The 24842-nt window shown below is 37.2% G+C and overlaps 1 protein-coding gene across 4 annotated transcripts in view; it reads right to left on the bottom strand.

Annotated features, from left to right (window-relative positions):
- The window catches only part of GABRR2 (gamma-aminobutyric acid type A receptor subunit rho2), a 56625-nt gene that overhangs the window by 25477 nt on the left and 6306 nt on the right, over positions 1 to 24842 (bottom strand). For 3 of the 4 annotated variants that reach the window (XM_031964530.1, XM_003769279.3, XM_031964531.1), the window contains exons 2-3: positions 18127 to 18233; positions 2630 to 2697 (exon numbers count right to left, since the gene is read on the bottom strand). In XM_031964530.1, the coding sequence (XP_031820390.1) occupies positions 2630 to 2697; positions 18127 to 18233 (175 nt within the window). Of the gene's footprint in view, positions 1 to 2629; positions 2698 to 16695; positions 16870 to 18126; positions 18234 to 24842 lie in introns of those variants that run through there. The other variant, XM_031964532.1, reaches the window with a different exon arrangement.

The following is a 24842-nucleotide window of genomic DNA, read 5'->3' as shown; positions in this document are numbered from 1 at the left end:
ACCAAAAGATTGTCTGACAACGCACACAATAGAGTTGACCTCGTTTCCTCTTAGGAAGAATAGTCAGTTGCGTACTTAGTGTGATTTAGGCTGCTTTAAATAGAGATCCATACTCGTGCCCCCTAAATATCTCCTTACATTTTCTTGGTTGATGCCTGAAATGTTTGAGTAAATGTTTGAATAAACAAAAGCCCTTTATCATCCAACCCTAACTTACCTTTTTAGCCTTATTACACATAATTCCAGCTCTTGCACTCTAGAGTTTAGCCAAACTGGACTTTTGGGTGTCCAGTATTCAATCTCTTACCTATGTGCCTTTGCTCTGGCTGTGTCCCTTGCCTAGAATTTACTTTTCTCCTCAAATGAACTTCTTAGAATCCCTAGTTTCCTTCAAGATTCTATTTAAATGTCACCCGCCTTTCCTGACCTATTCTTCCTTAAGTCACTCACACTATGTTTTTCTCCCCAAATTATTTCATCTATATCTATATATATAGATATAATCTATATATTATATATTTTATTATACCTATATCTATAGTCTATCTATATCTATATCTATTTTGTATATTCCTATATATGTACATGTTATAATTACCAGTTAAACTGTTAGCTATTCAAGGCCAGAAGATCCCCTTACAGTTCTTTCACATCCCAACAGAAGTCATTTCTGGTGTTATTGATCACAGACCACCTTATATGTGAACCATACATCAGTTGTGGGCACTTCTACTCTAGAGCACTGGATCCAGTTTTGGGTTGTTCCTAAAGGGCCAGAAATATATCCCCACCTACAATCCCCAGAAAGCAGGCTGATATTAGACCTGTTAAACGAAGGTTCCAACCACTGAATATATGTCTCCTGAGCTCCCAAAGTGACTGAAGATTGAAAAAAAGTCAGACCAGGCCCAGCTCCAACAAACTTTCCCCAGTTTGAGGTAAGAGACTAAACTGCAGTATTACAATGGTCTGGCATTTTGAACTTTAACTTCCTGAAGACCCTTAGGCCTATCCCTTTTATAACTCTCCCAAACATGTGCTATGTTTTTTCTTGGATGGGGAGAGAGTTAATCAGCTAGCACCAGGCCATGCAAAAACCTCTACGCCATCATGGAACAGGAGAAGGACAGCAATCAGAGCCTCCAATAGACAAAAAGCTCTGAACCTGCTTTGAATAAAATCTTCCTTGCAATGCTATGAGCTATCTGTGAAATTGATAATTGACATCCCACTTTATTTTCAATTGTTTATTAAAAATTGATTGAACTATTGATTAAGAATTATATCAATCTAATCACTGGAATCAATATTTATGAATCAAACTTAGACTTGATTGTATATATCTCAGTGGTAAAGTTTGTTGTAAGAGTTTAACTTCTCTACACCTTAGCCTACAGCCTAACTACAAAGACTCAATCTGTAAGTTTTTATTCACCAAGGAAGGGGGAAGGGAGGGAAAAGGTAAAAGTTAACCTGGTTGTAGTATGTTTGCCCACCACAAGACTTTTCAAAGTATCATGAGGCAATTCTGTCTTTCCCTATTGTCCTGGGTCCTGGAAATCTCTTCTCTGAATCAAGCTCAGCTTTTATCTTTATGGTAAACCAATCATAGTCTCAGTTTACTTTGCCTCACTGTACCTTATATACTTTATGTAACCGAGTTCTGCCTATTAGAAAGGTGCTTGGCTATTAAGGGACCTTGGATCCCTTTTACTGGAAATTGCTACTCTCGCTAGTAAATTGTGCCTCAGTTTCTCTTTATTGCAGATTTTTATTGGACATATGTTGTTCAAGGAAATAGGAAGCATGATACAATTAAAGGAGCCCTGACTGTAGTTAATCACACAATCAACAAGCATCTCTTAAGCACTTACAATGTGCCAGAAATGGTGCTTAAGATCCAAAAAAAAGGGCACAGTCCCTGATCTTTAGAAACTAAGTCTAATGCAGAGAGATAACATGAAAATGACTGCATACAAACAAAATGGATATATGAAAAATTGGAGATAATCAATAGTGGGCAGATGGTAGCATTAAGGAGGACCAGGAAAGACTTCTTATAGAAGATGAAACCAGCTGGAATTTGAAAGAAGCCAGGGAAGCAAGAAGGCAAAGATGAAAAGAGGGAGCATTTCAAGCTTGGGGGACAGCCAGTGAAAATGTTTACAACAGGCAAATGGAAATCAGTGGAGGCACTCTGTAATGAAAAGCCCTGGGTTCGGATATTTGTTTTGACATTCACTACCTGTGTGATTATGAACAAGTCCCTTTTCATCGCTGGTTCTTAGTTTCCTATCCATAAAGTACAGAGTTTGAAGGAGATGATCTTTTGAATCCCTCATGGTTCTAATTCCTATCCCTATTTTACAGATGAGGAAACTGAAGCTTACAGAGATTAAAAGACTTGTGTCAATGGCAGAGTTAAAATTTGAAAGATTTCTGATTTCAAATTCAGTACCCTTTTCATTGTTTTGTATTTGTCACCTCTGAGTATCCATTTCCCTGCCCAGAAGCCCAATTTGGACAAATGGCAGTGTTGTCTCCAGTTACACGGTCCTTCTTAATCCTCAATGGAGCATTAGCTCCCTCACTGACCATGCAAGACTAGCCTCATGTTATAGTTACATACCATATCCACCTCCGAGATACTGTCCAAGCTTTCCACCTGCACATCCACACCAACAGGAATTGCGGGGCCTGCAGAATAACAAAACCAAACTGTTTAAGGACTAATCTTTTATAACCATATACCACACTCACTGAGTTTCTGGTTCATACCAATGTTTCTGGTATTTTGGTGAATCTTTAGCCGCTTACTTATGTCCTATGTCATTTTTTTTCAAGTGAGGAAAAATCTAATATGTGGCAAAAATCAGTTTGTAGTTAACAAGCAATGGATATTCCAGATAGGCTTGGTTGCAGAGAACCTTTTGGAATTCCTTATTTTCATCTTGACCCTCTATAAATTCTGTCCCCATTTTCCCATAATCCTTTTTCAGGAGCAGCCAAATTCTCTTTTCTCTCTACCTTCACCTACATAGTAACATAGTGGTGTACAAATGCCCACCTGGCATTCATAGATCAAACTTGGGATCTCAGCAGAACTACACTTTGGTATCAATCCCTGTTTATGTTATTTAGCACAGATACTTCACTGAACTTTCTCTAAATCCCCCCATGGCCCTAGAGTTGATGGCTGATAATTGGGACCAATCTTGAAGCCAGTGGGATACCAATCTACAAACTGAATGATTTGTTTGATTTTAATCATGAAAACGACAGCATTGACATTATTGGATACAGGGTATAACAGATCATGTATTTATTTTAACATGAGTCTTCGCCATCTGTTTCAGTTACTGAGAATAGCTCATGGCAGACCTTAGCAGATAATGGATGAGGAGGTGACCAGGGGAAGTATATTTGGGGACAAGGCAAGGGGTTGATCTGGAACTCTGTGAAGTACACATTGAGAACTCCACAAAAGTGCAGGGAGGCAGGAAGTAGGAAATGATCTAGCTAATTGAGGTGGGTACACAGGGAGTGGCTGATATCTCGGTTACAGCAGCAGATGTCATAGATGGCTTCGCTGTTTACTATGAAAACACAATATGATTGCTCCAATGAGGTACAGGGGTCAGGGTGGAGTTACAGACCTTACTATAACTGGGAAGATGGCAAAATTCAGCTTGGACTTCTTGTCACAGTCAATAGAGAACCCCTCCCTTAGCAGGAGCTGAAGTCTGAGCTTATGCGACACCCAAAGCTATGAAATAGCAAGATGTCCTCATCTCCTCAGAAAGATCAGTGGATTTGGACCTAGAGGACCTGGACTTAAATCCTGACACTGCAAACATTACCTTTAACCTCCATGCGCCTCATTTTCCTCATTTGGAAAAGGAGAAGGGTGAACTAATTGACTTTGACCAGCCCAGCTCAAATTCTATTAATTCTATGATCTTGTGATCAGTTAGATGGTGCAGTGGATAGAAAACCGGGCCCAGAGTTGGGAAAACCTGAGTTCAAACCCAGTCTTAGACACTTACTAGCTGGGTGACCCTCAGCAAGTCACTTAACCCCAGTTGGGTCCCCCCCAAAAGAAAAATGCTGCTGCCCTTATTTTATGAAATTATTCCTCAAAGGTGCTGTTTTATGTATTTCCAATATCATGGCAGAAAGGGGAAGTAAGTGGTAAAGCTGCAGAAGGGAAGGAGAAAGTAATAAGCATTTATTAAGTGTCTACTATGTTCTAGGCACTATGGTAAGTGTTTTACAAACATCCTTTTTAGAACAAGAAGGGATCTTTTTTTGTTGTTGTTTTTGTTGAGTCATTTTCAGTCATGTCCAACTCTCCATAACCTCATATGGGGTTTTCTTAGCAAAGATACTAGAGTGATTTGCCATTTTTATTCTTCAGCTCATTTGACAGAGGAGCAAACTGAGGTAAACAGGGTCAAATGACTTTCCCAAGATCACACAGCTAGTAAGTGCCTAAAGTCAGATTCAAACTCCTGACTCCAGGTCCAGAACTCTTTTACTGCACCACAAAATTACACAACTTGTCCAAGGTCACACCAGGATTTGAATCCAGGTTTTGGACTCCAAACCCAATGTTCTTTTCATCACACCATGCTTATACAGTCAGGTTCTTTAGGGACAAGGTACAGAGATGTACACAGTAATGAGACTATGCAAGTTCGCTTGTCCCCATTTATCTGCCCCTTTCCCTCCCTGACCAGACTTGCTACTTACTACTACTTCCCCTATAACCAAGATAAAAGAATACATGTATGAACCTAGAGCAAGGACACTCTTCTTCACAAACCAAACAGAAACTTGCAAGGCCATTTTAAGAATTAGAACTAGTCCAAGCCTCTCACATTACAGATGAGGAAACTGAGATTGAAATAGACATACTCAATGCTAAATTTTTCTCTGTTGACTCTGGGCATAAGGACTTGGTGTCCTTTCTTCTTCCCTTTCAAATAAGCATTGTGATGCTGTAAAAGGATCTCTTCTAGATCAAAATCTATGATGTCATAAATTTTGATGGTGTTGCAATTGGGACTTAACAAATGGGCAATTAGGAACAAAGGGTTTTGTAACTGTCAATGCTGAAAAATTGCCCATGCATATATCTTGTAAATAAAAAGCTATAATAAAAAAAAAGGAAAAAGGAAAAAAAAACAAACAAATGGGCAATTATGGGGCAGCTAAGTGGCTCAGTGCATAGAGCACCAGCCCTGAAGTCAGGAAGACCTGAGTTCAAATTTGATTTCAGACACTTAACACTTGCTGGCTGTGTGACCCCTGGGCAAGTCACTTAACCCCAGTTGCCTCAGCAAAAAATTAAATAAATGGGCAATTAACAATGGGGAAACTCTGCATGAGATAAGATTTAATAGTCAGGGTATACTACCTGTCAATAAATGGGTCATTGACTTATCTTCATTTATGTCAAGAACACAAAGAAGACTGGTCCCTTTATATAGGTTTTGGGGGAGTACAGAGCAAAGAACAGAATAGAGTAAATGACATCATAGGATTCAGTACAAAATGTTTGGTTACAAAACTGAAGTTCAGAGAACAACATAATTGGTTGGAAGTTTGGTAATGAGGGCTAGCAATGACCCCACCTCCATTTCTTCTTTCATGAGATTTAAGATTTGTTTGAGTCTAAGTGAAAGCATCGCTGACTTTGGGACACCAAACTAGACATCCTCAAAGGACAGATTGATAAAGATACCAGGTCTGAGTCCCTTTCTTTCACACACATTTCTCAAGCTTAGCAAAATTCCTTGAGGCAAGAAGTAGGTTTTTAAACTTAACCTATAGCAGACCAGTGGAACTCAGAAATAAAGTCAGAGATAAAGAATCATGACTTAAGCTGTAAACAGAACAAAATCAATTAATTGTAAATAGAATCAATGAAAATGATACAGCATCAATATATATAAGTATAAAAGAAAACACAAAGCCTCTATCCTTAAAGTCCTAAAGATCCAGTGATATGACAAAATACATATAGAAGGCAGAGCACAGGATAATTATAATGAGAAAAATTAGGAATCAAGCATATAAAAGGCTTCAACAAGTGCTCCCTTTAAATTATTCAAAGAACATGAAACTTGGTGTCCAGAGCAAGGATGTTTGTTCAAATATTTGATCCGGAATAGCTAAGATGAAAAATCTAGGATTCAAGAGAAGCTTGGGTCTTAGGAATACATGTACCATCACCTCTGGATTTATACCCAGCAAGCAGTTGCAAAGACTGAATTTTAACTACAGACTTAGGCTTCTTAAAGTCAAGAGAGTTTCAGGCTTGTCATGAAAATCCAACCAAATATTACATGCAAAGTCAGAAATCCTTGACTATTCTTCCCATTCCACAGGGAATAAGGCAGTGAATACTTTGGCAGAGCTCAGGAATGAGACACCACAGAAAACAGTAAATTTGTTACCTGTTTTGTAGGACTATAGATGTACAGTTAGAAGCAAGGTCAAGCAGGGTCTTATGTATCACTTAGTCTAGTCCCTTCATTTTATAGATAAGGAAGCCAAATCCTAGAAAGGTAAAGCAATTTGCCCAATATCCTATAAATATGCAGAAAAGCTAGATTTGCATCTGGGTTCTGTAACACCAATGATAGGGCTCTTCTCGTTCTTCAGTTATTTCAGTCATGTCTGACTGTGATCCCATTGGAGATTTTCTTGGCAAAGATACTAGAGTAGTTTGCCATTTCCTTCTCCAGCTCATTTTACAGATGAAAATTGAGGTAAACAGGGTAAAATGACTTGCTCAGAGTTACCCAGCTAATAAATGTCCGAGGCCAGATTTGAACTGAGGAAGATGAACCTTTTGGACTGCTTTATCCAGAGTATTACTTAAGTACCACAGAGCTCATTTTACTGCTTAGTAATAGAAAGTAAATGCCTACTACATACCTAGCATTGTGCTAAGCAGTATGGAGGTTACAGAGAAATAAATCCATAGTGTCCGAAAATAGCAAACAGAATTGCCTGTTGAAGTGAAGCCCTGGGCTAATTGTACACTATTTCAAAGTCCAACTCTTTCTGTACAGCAAAGTAACTGCATGGAAATGTATACATATATTGTATTTAACTTATACTTTAACATATTTAATATGTATTGGTCAACCTGCCATTTGGGGGAAAGGGTGGGGGGAAGGAGGGAAAAAGCTGGAACAAAAGGATTTGCAATTGTCAATGTTGAAAAATTACCTATGCGTGTATCTTGTAAATAAAAAGCTATAATTAAAAAAAAAAGAAAGAAAGAAATGAAGCCCTGGATCATGCCCAGTGAAAAAACATAGCTATTTACTAGCTTTGTGTGGCATTGGGCAAATTACTTTACCTCTCAGAAAGCTTTTAGAGAAAGTAGTTTTTTTGTCTGCCTAAAGAGTGGGTAGAAATTTTCTAATTGCTACTCAATTTGGATCTTGGGAGAAAATAGTGACAAATAGCTTAGGAAACCTTTGGGGAGAGAGCTCAAGGGAAAACCCAAGAACAAAGATTGCAAAGAAGCTCCTGTGCCAGATTTCCTAGCCCTCTCCCCCTCAATGAACAAATATTTGTCTCATCATTAGCAGCAAGGGCCACAGAAAACTTAGTTTTAATTTTACTAAATATGGTACTAAAGGTCAGTTTTCCAATGATGTTTAGAGATTGAACTATGCAGGATATATCAAAAATCTTAATGCTTGTTTTAAGCTATTAAGTTTCAAAACTACACCAAGACCTTTGGGACAACCCTTATTTGTGCTTTTACCACTGCCAAGAAGTAGTATTAATGTACAAAAAAATTCAGGTTTGTCTCTCTATTAGAGGAGAAGATAAAAGGAGTGGAGAAATGAAGGTTTATCAAAGATAATGATGTGTTCCTTGAAGAAAAAAATTGCTTTAAAAGTTAAACAAAGTAATGGACTTGGCTCTTTTCAACAATGAAATGATTCAGGCCAATTCCAATGGACTTGTAATGGAGAGAGCTATCTGCATCCAGAAAGAGAACTATGGGGACTGCATGTGAATCATAATATATTATTTTCATCTTTTTTGTTGTTGTTTGCTTGCTTTTTTCTTTCTTTCACATTTTTTCCTTTTTGATCAGATTTTTCTTGTGCAGCATGATTAATGAGGAAATATGTTTAGAAAAATTGTACATATACAGAATTACTTGCTACCTAGAGGAGGGAAGTGGAGGGAAGGAAGAGAAAAAACTATGGAACACAAGATTTTGCAGAGATGAATGTTGAAAACTATCTTTGCATACATTTTGAAAATAAAAAGCAATTATTTTTGTTAAAGAGCTAAACAAAGAATAAAATAAATCTGAGGAGGCAAATAAGAAGACAAATCCATGTTTGTAGGAACATGAAATAATGTATCACTAAGAAGGAAGGGAAAAAGAGGAACATTGCACTTTTAGATGCAGATGCACCTTTAGATGTAGATTTGGGATTCTTCCCATAGAGGGTGTAGTCTAGATGCTAACAACAAATTAATTTCTCCTGATCCACAGAACATCCTGGGAGCCGAGTATCAGAAAAACTTTCTACCATCAGAACCACTTCCTTCTTGTTTTCCCCTTCTCCTCTTACCCAGCCCGAACCACCCTGAATTTAAGTATGAGGCAGCTGGGTGGCTCAGTAGATAAAGCAGCTGACCCTGACATTAAGAAGCCCTGAATTCAAATAATACTTCAGAAACTTAGTAGATGTGTGACCCTGTTTACTTAATCTTGATCTACCTTAGTCTCTCCAATTACAAAATGGGGATAATAATAGCACCTACTTCTCAAGGTTGTTGTGCAGAGCAAATTTGTAAAGTACCTGGCACATAGTGTGCACTAAATAAATTCTGTCTATTATTACTATTATTATTAACTGCTTGGTTGCTCACACTATTTAGATGAGAAAGAAGTCATCAAATCTATTTTTTATGGAGAGATTGAAGTCTTACCCTCATTAGTCTTCATCCTCTGCCTTGCTTATTCAGTTTCCAGACCTTCTTCACTGACATCTGATCTACTGATATAACCTAACATTATTGGGGTCTTGCCATCCTCTCTGCTTCTGTACTCTCAGGACTTCCAAGCCTCTGCCCTGTAGCTGATTTTTCGTTTATGTATTTTCTCCCCAACCAAAGCATCGAGTTTCTTAAGAGAAGAGACTGTCAGTCTGATTCTTTTTGTACAACAAAATAACGGTTTGGTCATATACTTATTGTGTATCTAATTTATATTTTAATATATTTAACATCTACTGGTCATCCTGCCATCTGGGGGAGGGGGTGGGGGGAAGGAGGGGAAAAATTGGAACAAGAGGTTTGACAATTATCAATGCTGTAAAGTTCCCCATACATATAACCTGTAAATAAAAGGCTATTAAAATAAAACAAACAAACAAACAAAAAAAAAAAAGAGAGAAGAGACTGTCTCATTTTTAATTTGGACTCCCAGTGCTTAGCATAGTGGCAGGTACCTAGTAAAATCTTAATTATTTTTCATCCATTCATTTACTAAATGATGATGAAGATTCGCAGGTTCTGTGAGATGAAAAAATGCATAGTACTGATTACTGAAAAAATCAGCCAGCAGCAATTCATTGTAGAGAACATTCTGAGATTTGGCAAACTTACTAATGACTATCTGCTTCTGGTGATTTATATGGGGACAAATATAATCACCAAAAGGAACCTAGAAAGGAATCTCTACAGATGGTCTTGGACAAGAAACTAAAGGTTTTAGGGATGCAGATGTTGTTTCCAAAATTTCTGCTGTGAGCTTCAAAAAGAAAATGAGACACAGAAAACTAATAATAAACATTCATTAAGTGCCTACTATGTGCCAGGCACTGGGCTAAATATTGAGGATACAAAGAAAGCTGAAAGACAAAGAGTCAACAGTTTAATGGAAGAGACAAGATGTAAACAACTATGCACAAATAAGAAGTATTACCAGATAAACTGGAGAAGGCATGAGAATTAAGAGGTATTGGGAAAGGCATCCTGTAGAAGGTGGAATTTTGGTTGAAATTTGAAGGAAACCAGGGAAGTTAGGAGATGGAGATAAGGGAGCAGAGCATCTTGTGCATCAGAAACAGTGAAAATGCCCAGGATCATGGGATAGTGTGTCTTATACAGGGAAGTTAACATTTAGTTAATAAGATGGTGGCAGAGAAAAGAATTTGGAATTACAAACAAGAGCAGTTAGTAGAAATAATGATCCTGGAGCCAAGTTTAGAATGTACCTAACAAGGGCGAAGAAGACTATATCTGTCTAGAAACTTATTTATATACATGATAAAGAGGTTCTTAAATTAAAAATGAAGGAAACAACCAATAATTCACAGGAAACAAAGTCTCTTAAATCCCAAATCAGAAATAAGAATTTTACTCATGATCTCAGATGTCCTTATGTAAATGTACAAAGTATATGTAATAAACACGAATTTAAACTAAAGATCTTAAAACATGGAAGGCTCATAGTTATCATTTATGTTGACTTGGATGTGACATATAACTGGAATTTGAAAAGGTAATGACCCACTCTATTTGAAAGGAACAAATTTGACAAAAAGTATGATGGCATGTCATTGCATATCAAGAATCTTTACTCTTGTGAGAAACTACAAGCTAGAGAGGGGATGTATGATGGGAAACATTTGAGTGAGACTTACTGGGGGGGAAAAAAAGAAATTTATACTTAGGAAAGGTAATAATAGCTCTCTCTTGTTGGCATTTTACAGTGCACTTTATAAACACTATCGCCTTTGATCTTCACAACAACCCTCTGAGAACTGTAATACAAATCCCATTATACACTAAACAAGGAAACTGAGGTTCCAAGGGGTTAAAGGCCACCCAAGATCACATAGATAATAAATCGCAGAGTAGGGATTTGAACCTAAATTCTCTAATTCAAAAGTCCAGGGCTCTTTCAACTATGCCATCATGACTTGCAATACAACCTTTTGTCTAAGGATCTAGGAAGAAAGGAAGGAAACAAGAAAGGAAGGGAGGGAAGGAGGGAAAGAGACAGGGAGAGGGGGAGGAGAGAAACTAGAAAAGAAGGAAAAGAGGAAGGGAAGGAAAAGGGGAAGGAAAAGAGGAAGGGAAGGAAAAGGGGAAGGAAAAGAGGAAGGGAAGGAAAAGGGGAAGGAAAAGAGGAAGGGAAGGAAAAGGGGAAGGAAAAGAGGAAGGGAAGGAAAAGGGGAAGGAAAAGAGGAAGGGAAGGAAAAGGGGAAGGAAAAGAGGAAGGGAAGGAAAAGGGGAAGGAAAAGAGGAAGGGAAGGAAAAGGGGAAGGAAAAGAGGAAGGGAAGGAAAAGGGGAAGGAAAAGAGGAAGGGAAGGAAAAGGGGAAGGAAAAGAGGAAGGGAAGGAAAAGGGGAAGGAAAAGAGGAAGGGAAGGAAAAGGGGAAGGAAAAGAGGAAGGGAAGGGAAAAGGGGAAGGAAAAGAGGAAGGGAAGGAAAAGGGGAAGGAAAAGAGGAAGGGAAGGAAAAGGGGAAGGAAAAGAGGAAGGGAAGGAAAAGGGGAAGGAAAAGAGGAAGGGAAGGAAAAGGGGAAGGAAAAGAGGAAGGGAAGGAAAAGGGGAAGGAAAAGAGGAAGGGAAGGAAAAGGGGAAGGAAAAGAGGAAGGGAAGGAAAAGGGGAAGGAAAAGAGGAAGGGAAGGAAAAGGGGAAGGAAGAGAGGGAGGAAAGAGGAAAGGAAGGAAGGGAGGGAGGAAGGAAGGGAGAGAAGAAGAAAGGGAGGAAAGGAGGAAGGGAGGGAGGGAAGAAAGAAGGGAGGGAGGGAAGAAGGAAGGGAGGGAGGGAAGAAGGAAGGGAGGGAGGAAAGAAGGAAGGGAGAGAGAAAGGAAGAGAGGAAGGGAAAGAGGAAGGAAAAGTGGAAATGAATGACAAGAAAAATTCTGTAAATGAACTAAAAATCTGGTATAGAGACAGGAGAAAATAGGGATCAGCCACTTCAACTATCTCTATGTCTCCTAGATCTCCCTTTCTGCTAAAGTCAGGCTTGCTTTGTTGACAATTCCATCTGTCAGAAGTTAGAGGATGCAAGAAGGGAAAGTCCAATTTTGTACTTGATTCTGACTAATAAAGAGGAAGCAAGGGAAGTGGGAGATAGGTAACTAGGTATGAAAACCAAAGAGAATCCTATAAAAATATCAGGAAAGCTAAAGCCCCAGAAATCTGGAGTTTCTATTGAATTCTAAGGACAAATGGAACACACACATATACACACACAGAGTTCTTAAAAGCAAGCATATAGCTGAATGAGACAGCTGCTGTTTAGTCACAGAAAGATGTCAAGAGATTTCCAATTTCACTAATCCATGGGATCATTAGGAAGCTGCTAGAGTTTTAATCCTTTCCCTCTCTAAACTAAAAGGGTCATCCAAAAGGTTTTCAGCTGCTTAGTCAAATTCCTCCATCAACTACTACTTAAAGGTCAGGACACAGGGAAAATTCTGTTAAGGAAACAGAAAATGGATGGGAGCAAGGAAAGGGGAGTTATAGTTCACTCCTCTAGTCATGTTTGACTCTTTGTGACTCCACAGACCATAGCATGACAGGTCCTTCTATCCTCCATTATCTCTTGAAGTCTCTCCAAGTTGTTCATGTACATTGTTTCCATGACACCTTCTATCCATCTCATCTTCTGTGTCCACTTTTCTTTTTTCCTTTAATCTTTCCTAACATTAGCATAGAATACATCCATATTAACTCATAGTTCCTCCACAGAACCATTACCCAAGTTATCTGCTTATCCTCAAGGGGGCTGAAAAGTACATTAATAAGCTGCAGAAATTATCATTTAGTCATGCTACCCATTTCTTGACAGAGAGTGATAGCTTTAGCATATAGAATGACACATAACTATTTGGACATAGCCAATGCAGGAATTTGTTTTGCTTGATTATGCATATTTATATGAATATATATTCATGTATCTACATATATAAACACATAATTTCAACTTTACAGGAGAAAAATTAAGGCTAAAAAAGATTAAGGGGCCAACCTCCAAAGTCTTATAGCTAGTAAATGCTGAGCTGGGACTTGAACAAATCTGGATCCTAAATCTCTTTTCTTTCATCTAGGAATAAACATTCCTAAATGGATCCATGGCTCAAAATATCTCAGGGGGTAATAGTGGAGTATGAGATTTCATTGTACCCCACCCCAATATTTTCACATGGATCAAGTCCACTTAAAATGAGCATCAAGGGCAGCCTGGAAGGGGAAAAGATGTCACAAAAACAATCCTGAAGTGTGTCTAAAATGGGGATTATGGCTCATAAACAGAACTGGAAAGAATTTTAAGAATTTATCTAACCCACAGGATATTTATGGTAGCATATTTTGTGGTAGCAAAGACTGAAAACAAGGCAAATGCCTATTGATTGGCAAATGGCTAAATAAACTAAGGTACACTGATGTAATGGAGCATTATGAAGTACAGAGAACCATGGAAAGCTCTCCGTGAACTGATGCAGAATGTAGTAAGTAGAATCAAGAAAACAATATACACAATAACTATAACAATATAAATGGAAAGAACAACAACAAAATATTCAAATTTATAATGAAAATTATAATATTCAAGGTTGGCCCCAAAAAAGAGATATTAGGAGACACTGATAACCTCTGGGGAACCCTTGTTCTGAATAGTAATTTCTAATCATTGCCCCTTCCATCTCTATCTCCACTCTCAAGGTAAACTCCTGGGAATCTCTGCTCCGACCAGTAGTTTCTAACTATTCCTGTTCCCAATAGAGACAGTTCCAAGGATACTTCTGCAACCTCTCCCTGCCTGCAATTTGGATAATCTATTGACCCTACAAGTGATCCGAGCTTGGGGTGTTGTCAGTGGTATCCCTCTGTTGGCTAGAAGCAGCTTATATTAATACTATAGTTTTTCCAGAAAAGATCTATCATTTGTTGTTGTCATTGAGTCATTTCAGTCCTGTCACATTCTCTGTGACCTTATTTTGAAGTTTTGAAGTTTTCTCGGTACAGATATTAGAGTAGTTTGCCATTTCCTTCTCTAGCTCATCCTATAGATGAGGAACTGAGGCGAACTGAGGCAAACAGGGTCAAGCTCTGGCTTGCCCAGAGTCACCCAGTATTTGAAAGCCAAATCCAGTGTCACAAACAGCTATAATTTAGGGATAGATTGATCCATGGTTCCAACAATTACAATGAAACATGGCAAAATGCTATCTTCTGCCTTTCTTTGTATCCCCAGCATTAGAACAGTGCTTGGAACTTAGTAGATACTTAATAAATACTTACTGACTGATTAGAAAAGGAGGAGAAAGTAGAAGACCCAACCTTAAGTGACTAGGAAATTGCATGAACAAAAGCCATAGAATGGGCATGAAGTGATATGATCAGGCTATGGAAAAAAGGACTCAGATCTTACCTTCTACCCTGAAGTCTGTGAGGGCCGATAACTAATAATGCCCAACCAAAACAGGCCTGAATACCAAGCATTTGAAAATTTAACTTCCTCCTAAAGGAGATAGAGCTATTTTAAGTATTAACCAAAGCAGCTTATTCAAAGACTCAGCTGAAATGCTCTGATAGGTGCCTGAGGAAGAGGAAACAAATGGAAATGTTTACATAATCTGTACATATTAATATTGCCAAATAATCTTAGATTATTGAATTAGAATCAGTTATGTGGATAGTACACTAAAGTAGGAGTCATTTAGTTTATATCTGGTCTCATCGATTTACAAAGGATATGATACTAGGCAAGTCATTTAACTGTTGTATTCCTTAGTTTCCTCATTTTTAGAGTGGGGATAATAATACCACCAACCTTCCAGAGTTGTTGTGAAGACCAAATAAGATATTTGTAAAAATATTGTTTAAAAAATTGCAAAAAAAAAAAGATAAAATTCTGCAAACCTTAAAGTATTGTATAAATGTTAGCTATTATTATTATCATTATGAATAAGGTCATTGATCTTAGATTGAAACCCTGGCTTTACCATTTACTACTTTTGTGACTTTGAACAAGTCACTTAATCTCTCTATTTTAATCTCTTCTTCTAAATAATAAGGTTAGAAGGGTTAAATCAACCCTTCTTAGGATCTAAGAATATTCTCCTTTAAAAAAAAATATTCTAGTTCCAAAGGTTAATTTGGCTTGTCTTTGATATTTTATCATCCTTTTTTGCTATTGTTCAGTCATGTCTGTCTGACTTTTTATGGCTCCATTTGGGTTTTTCTTGGCAAAGATACTGGAATAGTTTGTCATTTCTTTTTCCAGCTCAAGTAAGGCAAGCAGAATTAAGTGACTTGCACAGGGTCTTACAAGCTAATAAGTATCTGAGGGAAATTTGAACTTGGGTCTTCTTGACTCCAAGCCCAGCACTCTATCTAATGTGCCACTCCATGTGTAATAAACTTTACATGTGTAACTGCCATATGAAAGATCCATCATCAGTCTGAATCTCAAAGATCCCAAAGGTCCTAACCCCAGAAACTAGGGCAACACAGGGCAAGACCACCTCCGCCAAACTCAACAGAAGATAGAGCCAGGTTCCATAGAAACTAAAACTGGAATAAATTTTTTAAAAAAGAAGAGAAAAGAAAATTCCAACTAGTATCAAACATTTAGAGATCCCTTAAAAAAAAAACATAAAAGTTACACAGGTCCAAGATCACACAACTAATAAGCATCAGCAATAAAACATTTGAACCCAATATGCCTTTATAATCCATCATCTTTGGGCGAAGAAGTGGGAAGCATGCTGCATTATCAGTCTTTTAGAGTAAGTTAACATGTGAGGTCAATAAGGATTTTAAACACATCTACTAAGTGCTAGGCACCCTGGAAAGCACTAGGGATACAAAAAAAAAAAGCCCAAAACAGTACTTGCTATATGAATTTGTTATGTTAGATAATATAAGGGAGAGTCTTTGTTTTTTGTTGGGCATAACTATGGGGCATAGTTAGGGGTCATGCATTAAGATTTTTTAAAAATATCAATAAAATGTTTAAAATATACCAAAAAAGCAGAAGAAAATTCAGAAAGGGACCCAGAGAAGCAGATCAAGTTTGGTATCATGTTCATTTCAGTTTATATTTTTTGAAAAACCAAAGAGTACATAATAGAGATTCAGTTTCAAATATCTTCTTTTCTTCTTTTTTTATTTTTATATGAAAAGGTTTAGTTTAGAAAATTAGCTATTTGTTAGGTTTATAATAAGAAAAATTTGAAAAAAATGACATATTTATAAGCCACTCCATGAGATTGATATATATTTGAAGTGCTGATATCTGTCTGTGCAGCATCTAAAATCATTTTAATTGACTTAATATAGTCATATATGGCAGTATATAGGGTTCTCCTGCTGACTCTTGTTTTCTACAATTGGATTCACGTGTCACATATTCCTCCATTCTAGATATGACGGTCAATAAATTAACTCCTTATCTGGGTACCCAGTTTATATCTAAAGAAAGGCTCTTGGGTCAGAGGAATACTTCTGGGGAAAACAACCCTTTAAAGAATTTGGATGCTGGGAGTAGCATGTAAAACAATGGGAGTCAGTTCAATGCAAAGCTTCAGTGTAAGCAATGGGGAAGAGGGGAAAAAAGAGAGAGAGAAAGGGTACTTGACAAACAATTCAGGCAAATACATTAACAAGAGTATAACTCACATAAGGGCAGCACTGTGTTGGAAAACACGGGGACATGGCTTCATTCAGCAGAAAGGGGATGCTCCATTCAAGAAAGTGTGCTCCTGCTGAAGGGGAAGGGAAAATCTAATGGGAAGGGAGGGGGCTCCAAAGTGCTCTTCTGAGAGTGAGGTTCTATGCATCTGGATGGCCTCTTGAAGCTGGCCAAAATGAGTGTCAGGAGTCAGGGCAAAATATTATTTTGGGAGGTTGTTATCAGGGAGAAAGACAAGCTGGCAGTAGACAAAATATTACTTGTGGGGACATAGTTGTACTAACCTTCAAAAATTTTATTGTCAGCTATTTTTCCATGAGCAAATTCTATTAGCTCTTAGTCTCCCTTATTAGGAGACTGCCTCAAAACTATCAAACCTAATCTTTTTTTTTTTTAATTTGGCCTAATAATATCAATAATTTCCATTCACATAAATTACATCTTTTATTAAGAGGAAACTGTTACAGTGATCTCAAGACCACCAGGCCCAATCTTACAATAAATATAATGGATTAGAAGTTTATAAACCAGTTCAGGAGGTCCTGAGCTCTGTCCCAACTCCATAATTATTATATGAGATGCAAATACCATATATATTGAGTTGCTGACTTGCCCCACTTCTATACATCTTAGGTGTGTGCTAATAAATGTTTAATAAACAGACCTACATAAAAAGATCCACTTTTAAGTTTAATCTACATTATTAAATATTTTTCCTCATCACTTCCTTAATTACAGAAAAGCAACAAAATGAAAATCAAGCTCTTATACTGTAGTATAGTACAAATGTTTACAATGAAAATTTAGTAGTTGGTTCTCCCAGCTCCTTTATGAGCAGGCTCCAAAACACAAATGTTAATTAAAGCCTCATTCTCAGAGAGATGAAAGGCACATACAACTTGTCCTTCAATGCAATTGAATATGACAAGTCTTTAATAAGTTCCCACTATGTGCAAAGTACAGTGTTATTCCCTGGGGATACAAGGACCAAAAAAAAAAAAAAAAAAAGAAAAGAAAAAAGAAAAAGAAAAGAAAAGAAATGGCGTTTGACTTTTTGGGAACTTATATTCTATTGAAAAAGATTAAGGCCTAAGATTCTCTAAGTTTGAGAAGAACTTGTTATTTTCCACCCCATCCCCTGACTACATGCAAACCTTTTCTAACAAGGCATTATTACCTCTCTTAGGCTGTTTCCTTCCTAGAAAAGTGGATAATAATAACAGCACCTACCTCAAAGGGCTGTTGTCAGGCTCAATAAGATAATGCCTGTCAAGTGCTTTATAAACTTTAAAAGCTCCATATAAATGTCAGAGTTACTATTATGCAGAGAGTTGGCTGCACAGAAAAGAACAGAGGGAAAGATTCTGCAAAACTAATGACACAATGCGCAGATAATAAAGGGAGTAAAAATGTCATACCTCCAAAGGCTGGCCTCATGGTGAAATCATGCTCATCTACTCTCAGAAGTTGTTCGGTTTTTCCTTTTTGTAATTTAGTTATGTCATGAGTCTTCTTATATAAGTGACTGCAAAGACACAAAATAAAACCTCTTCCATTGGACACTATTCCATAGCACAAACAAACGGAATCAGATAGTGAAAAAGTATATACTGTAGCATTGTCCTTTAGAAAAAAATTTTTCTATCATGATATGGATAATTTTTTTCCTATCATATCTGTTTAGAAGTATCAGTGGAGACTGGGAGGGGTAAAGTTGCCAGTATGACTCATCTGAACTACCTGTCCATAATCTTGGTTGAACTTTCTACCACTGCTCAAAAAGTTATGGTTGAAATGTAAGTGAAATTTGATTACTCAAAAGAGGCTTACATTTAAAAGTCAGGAGTAGGGAGCTGAAGATGGAGGGAAGGAGAGGAAGGACTAGGGAGGTGTCTCAGTGAATGGAGCACTGGACCTGAACTGAGGACCACCTGAGTTCAGATCCAAGCTCAGACATTTACCAGCTATGTGACACTGGATAAGTCAAAAGAGAGAGAGAAGGAGAGGGAGAGGAAGAGGGAAAGGGAGAGGGAGAGGGAGAGGGAGAGGGAGAGGGAGAGGGAGAAGGAGAGGGAGGGAGAGGGAGGGAGAGAGAGAGAGGCAGAGAGAGAGAGGCAGAGAGAGAGAGGCAGAGAGAGAGAGACAGAGAGAGGGAGAGAGAGAGGCAGAGAGAGAGGCAGAGAGAGAGATAGAGATAGAGAGAGAGAGAGAGACAGAGAGACAGAGAGAGGCAGAGACAGAGAAAGACAGAGACAGACAGAGAGACAGAGAGAGACAGAGAGACAGAGAGAGACAGAGAAAGAGAGAGAGGGAGGGAGGGAGAGAGAGAACACATAGCTAGTAATGATCCTAGAGAACAGATCACGAAACAAACATATATCCTACCTCTAATCAGAGAGATGGGAGACTATGAGAGTAGACGGTAACACATACTATCAGATGCAGTCATTATAACATGTTGTTGTTTTTTTTTTTTTTTGCTTAAGTTGCTTTTCTTTTTTTTACAAAAGAGGATTCAACGGGCAGCTAGTTGGCTCAGTGGATAGAGCACCAGCTTGAAGTCAGGAGGACCTAAGTTCAAATTTGTCTCAGACACGGAACACTTTCTAGCTGTGTGACCCTGGGCAAGTCACTTAACCCCAATTGCCTGGGGGGGGGGGGAAGGGAGAGAAGAGGATTCAATTTTTGGGAGGAGAGGAGATGGGGTATATCTACAAATGAATGAGATATAAAAATAAAAGGCATCAATTTTATTTTTAAATTAAATTCAATGAAAGGTTATAATAGAAAAATATTTTCTAGTTCTCTGTTTTACTCTTCTAAGACATGATGTCATTTTGTTCTAAGTGGTAGATCAAAGCATCATGCATATCCTCCCTATAGAGCTAATAAAAACACTTTGTGTGTGTGTGTGTGTATACGTATATATATACACATACATACACATACATATATTTATATTTATACACACTATAGATTTATAGTTATATATATACTTTATATATTTGCATATATACACATATATAAATGTATGTATACACTCACACATACACTAGAGATTTGTTGTGAGAGAAGTGTTTTCCTAAACATATCCATACAAACTCTAGCTACTGTTGTTACTGCTGACAAATAGTGGTTATTTTGCAATCCAGTATAGTGGAAGAGATCACTAGACTTAGAAACAATGAAGGTCTCAGATACTAATCAAACTCTGATTGGAAGTCAATTTCCTCATCTATAAAATGGGGATAATAATAACTGCAGCTGGCTTGCTGGGTTGTAATGAAGCTCAAATGAAATGAATGTATTTCTTAATTCTAATCAGATACAAACAATGCTGTAGTGCACCTTGCCTTTCTTGACTTTTTTCTCCTTTTATATCTCCCCTATTTGGGGGTTAAAGGTAAGAAATCATCTCAGGTCCTTTCCTTTCTAACCCCCAGTCTCAAATCTTGGACTGAAGCTGAATCATACTAAGTTTCTTTATTGCTAAAAGAGATTGTTTTCTGGAAAGATAAGATTGTTCCAATACAAGGCTGAGAAGTACGTACAGCAGAGTTTCTTAACCTTTTTCCACCCACTTTTAACCAGAGAATTTTTACTCAACCCTGGTACATAGGCTTAAAAAAATAGATGTACAAATTAAACATTTATTGATAATAAATCATAAGAAAATTTATTTTGAAACAATTCTTTGGTATACGTATAATTTTACCATTTGTTAAAGATGAAAGCAAATTTGCATATTAATGAGATGGATTGTTTATTTATTTTTACATAAAGAATTAAATCTTGGGGGAATATCTGATAATTTTACTGCTGCCAAATTTTTGGCAACCCCTACATTCAGTTATGGGACCCCACACGGGACTGTGGCCCAGAGTTTAAGAAGCTTTTACAGACAACATAGAGGTAGTGAATTTGGACAAGCCCCCTTGAACTTCATTGTCAAATGGGGATTGACTGCTTTCCAAAGTGGCTGTGAGGACCTCTCTTTGCCAACTTTAAAGCACTGCATAAATCTTAGCTATTTGATGATGACTGAATGTGAATAGTCCCAAAGAGAGTCCCAAGTTCCTTGAGACCAGGGACTATGTCATATCCAAACTTTGAACTTTTCTAGCACCTAGCCTTGGAAGAATTTGAATACAATAGGGTACTTAATGTTGGTTATTGATTTGCATATGAAGATTCAAAACTATGCCATATCATACTTTGAATGGGAGGTTGCCTGACTAAGGAACTTATTTGTCTTCGTTGGTCTTTGGTTGGTCCAATTTGTTTTGGCTCGATCTGTACAAATGAAGACCTTAAAAAACTTTTGTGTATCTAAGGTCTATATAATATATTTATAGTCTTAGAAATTACAGCTGATAAAGTTTTATAATATGTATTTAATCATTTAAAATAACAATAATAAACACAATTTTTTTTTACAAAAAAAAACTATCTTTTCCAAAACAAACAAACAAAAAATCATTGCAAACAGCATTTTTTACATATTTTTGCAAATTCCTTTAATGTTTGGCTTAATAGAAGACAACTGGATTCTCACATCTGCTTCAGTATTCAATCTGTTGCGATCTGGTTGAAGTATATGAATAATATTTAATTTCACAGAAATATGAGTTAGAAAAGGAAAGAGCATTTTAAAGTCAAATAATATCTTAGAATTATTATGAAAATTGTTTTGACTTCACCAATTCCACCGAAAGAATCTTGAAAACCTCCTGCGGTCTGAGGATCAAACCTGGAGAATGCTCCATTTCCTTGAATGCCAGTCTACTACAGCACTTGTGGCTGTAATTATATTAGCTCCCATTTCTGACACGTTTTGAGTCTTGCAAAGAGTCTTCACAACCTCTCTCTAAAATAAATAAGCAAGTATTATAATCCCATTGGGACATTCCCAGCAACCTATCTTTTGGGATAGTCCTGTCCTTCAAGGATTCCATGAGCACAAAGTCTTTTAGCAGCAAGGAGTTTTTACTGAGACTTGGCTTTAGTCAAAAGCCTGAGATTAGGAGATGGGGGAGAGGACCTGAGATGATTCTCACTCCTAAACCTTAGTTATGAAAAATAAGAAAAAAGGAAAGGGAATAAACATTTATATAGCACCTACTATATGTTGGGCACTAGGCTAAATAATTCAAAGATATAATTTCATTTGATTCTCAAAACAATATTAGGATTTAGTTGATATGATTATTCCCCCTCCAAAGGAGAGGAAAACTAAACAAAAGTTGCACAGGGCAACACAGCTAGTAACTGCCTAAGGCCTAGCATTCTATCCACTGCACCACCGAGCCACCTCTATGATGTTATGAACTCTTTTTGTTCTCTCAAGCAGTCCTTCATTCCCAAGCACTAAATGAGCTTTTTTTACTTTGCCCTCATTTATAATTGTTTCATGCTCAGAAAGTAGAATTCCCTTTCAATAAGAATTTAACTTAACTGGTTTCCATTTTTTATTTTTGGGTAGAGATATAGATGTAGATTTGAGATATAGATTCCAACAAAAACTTCATTTTTGAAGATTGAGAAGGGAGAGAAACAGAGAAGGGGAGAGACAGACAGAGAGAAGAGAAAGAGTAAGGGAGCTTCCTTTTTTCTAGATGGCTTTCTTTCCAGGTGAGACATTCAAAATAGATTTAGTAAGCAGAAAAGTTAAGTGGAATTAACTGTACAAAAGAATATGAGATAGATGAAATTCCAGAGTGCAGAAAATTCCTTCTTACATTTTAAAGTTGACCTATGTTACAGAATCATTCTGAATCAGATTTCCCCCATTCTTTTTTTTTTTTGCTTTTTTTGCTGAGGCAAAAGTGACTTGCCCAGTGTCACACAACTAGGAAGTATTAAATGTTTTTAATTTGAATGGCACCCCAGTTTGAAGCCATTGAAAATAAATGTGTGTAATGTTAAAGTAATAGTACCATATGCACGGGTTTCCAGAACTAACTGGCCTCTTGGCTAAATATGGTCTCAAAGGGATAATTCTGTTAAAGGGGAAGAAGGGATATCTAAAGCCCAGATCTTCTGACACAGAAATAAGTAAGAACTGGACATTGTGTATTGTCTTCATTGGCAGAAATGTGCCAAGAATTCTGATGAAGAGCTCAACTAGAGAGCTTAACAGATCATAGAAATTAAATTATAAATCGGGCAGGCTAACTGCCTCTATGTATCTCAAAGAGAAAATCCCTCTTTAACAGAACACAATTCCACATCAATTTAGAAGCGAGGATTAGAATAACTGAGGTCCTTGAACTCCTGTGGTCCAAAGGAGAGAACTCAGATTTAAATCCTGGGACCATTAATGAAAGGTTCTTTGTGAGATTTTTGTTTGTTTGTTTGTTTTTTAAGGAATAGCTATTGAATGGCCTGTTCCATGAACAACTTAAGCTTTGCTATTTAAAAGAAAACTGGACACATCAAGTTCATTCTTTCACAAGACACAACAGCCTGCTACTAGTCAAAGCATAGCCTTGACACTATGGTCTCTGATTTCAGGAACATCACGAGTTCCAAGTGAGATAAAATCACAGAGATTCTGCATAAGAATATTAAACTCGGTAGTTTTTGCTCTTTGTGTGTTTGGGACAAGGTTGATGTGCTTGAAAAGTTTTTTTTTTTGTTTTTTTTTTTTTTGTCTTGAACATAGTGGATAATCATATGTTGTGATATGGGAGTCATCTGCCAGTGGCTGCTGGAAGTCTAACTCAGACCTGTAGAATGGATCTCTTGCTATGAGAGGAGGAGGAGGAGGAGGATACAAGGAGACTGAGAGGCAATCGCTCATCTCTGACTTCTCTTCCCTCTTGTCTCCAATTTATTTCATTTCCAATCCACAAGGAAGATCTGCATTAGAGTAAAGGCTGCTTTGCAACTCCTTCAAGTGTTATGATTCACAGCTGTGGAGGCTCTCAGAGAATAAAGATGAATAAAAAGCAAGCCTTGACTATTATAGGACAGAAAAATTTTGTGTCATGTTGTAGGAATAGTGCAAGGGTGTGAGGTTGGCATCTAGGAAGCGTGGATCTGATTTCTGTTAATAAAGAATCTAGATAGATAAGAAAGCTTTATGTTGAAAAAGTTTTAGAATTCTGTAATCTTTCTCATATAAGTTTTTCTCAGAAAGTTACAGATGTAGGAAATGAAAAAAGTCCTCATAAATATCAAAAAAAAGGAATGAGAGTTGAGTGTTTTTTAAGACATTGAGAGAACAGATGATGACATGATTAAGAATTTGTTTGTTTGGTTTTTTGTTAACAATAAAGAAACTATAATAAAGAGAGTGACACTATTATAATTATAATCTATTTGGGATCTCAGGGGAAGGAGGGATACGGTTTGAAGAAGGTGCAAATTTCTGATGTTAGGATGACTGGACAATGTGAACCCATTGAGATCATGGGAGTAGAGATGCATGCTGGCCCTCACTGAAAAGGAAGTGGACTTAAAAGGGGAGTTGTTTGAGTGTCTGTTGGGAAGTGCCTGTTGCATTAAAATAATTCATTAATTTTTAAGACATTCTTTTTTCTATGAAGGATGTAGTCTAGGGGCAACCATGAAGAGAGCATGACAAACAGTACAGTAGTCATTTAACTGATTTAGAGAATAAAAAAAAACATATACCCAGATTCCAGCTCATCTTGGATGCTCCACCTACTTACAAAAGACTAAGGTGCAGTAAGAAATAATGAAAGGAATAGTTTCAGAGAAATTTGAGAAGGCTAGTATGAAGTCAGTGATTTGCTCCAGCTCATCTTGGATGCTCCACCTACTTACAAAAGACTAAGGTGCAGTAAGAAATGATGAAAGGAATAGTTTCAGAGAAATTTGAGAAGGCTAGTATGAAGTCAGTGATTTCCTCATAGTGACTTGAGCAAGACCAGAAGAAATATTTGTATTATAGCATCAATATTGTAAAAGCAAACAATTTGGAAAGGCTTAAGAACGTTGAAGAACACAATGACCAACCATAATTCCAGAGGACTTATGATGAAACATGTTATCCATCTCCTGAAAGAAAGGTAATGGACTTGGGGGTAGAAAACAAGATATATATTATTCTGATTTGACCAATTGGGAATTTATTTTGCTTTATTATGCATATTGTTACAAGAAGCTT

This window comes from Sarcophilus harrisii, chromosome 4, assembly GCF_902635505.1.
Source record: "Sarcophilus harrisii chromosome 4, mSarHar1.11, whole genome shotgun sequence".
Taxonomy (NCBI): domain Eukaryota; kingdom Metazoa; phylum Chordata; class Mammalia; order Dasyuromorphia; family Dasyuridae; genus Sarcophilus; species Sarcophilus harrisii.
Note: the sequence above shows the minus strand (reverse complement) of the source record. Positions and strands in the feature narration are given on the sequence as shown.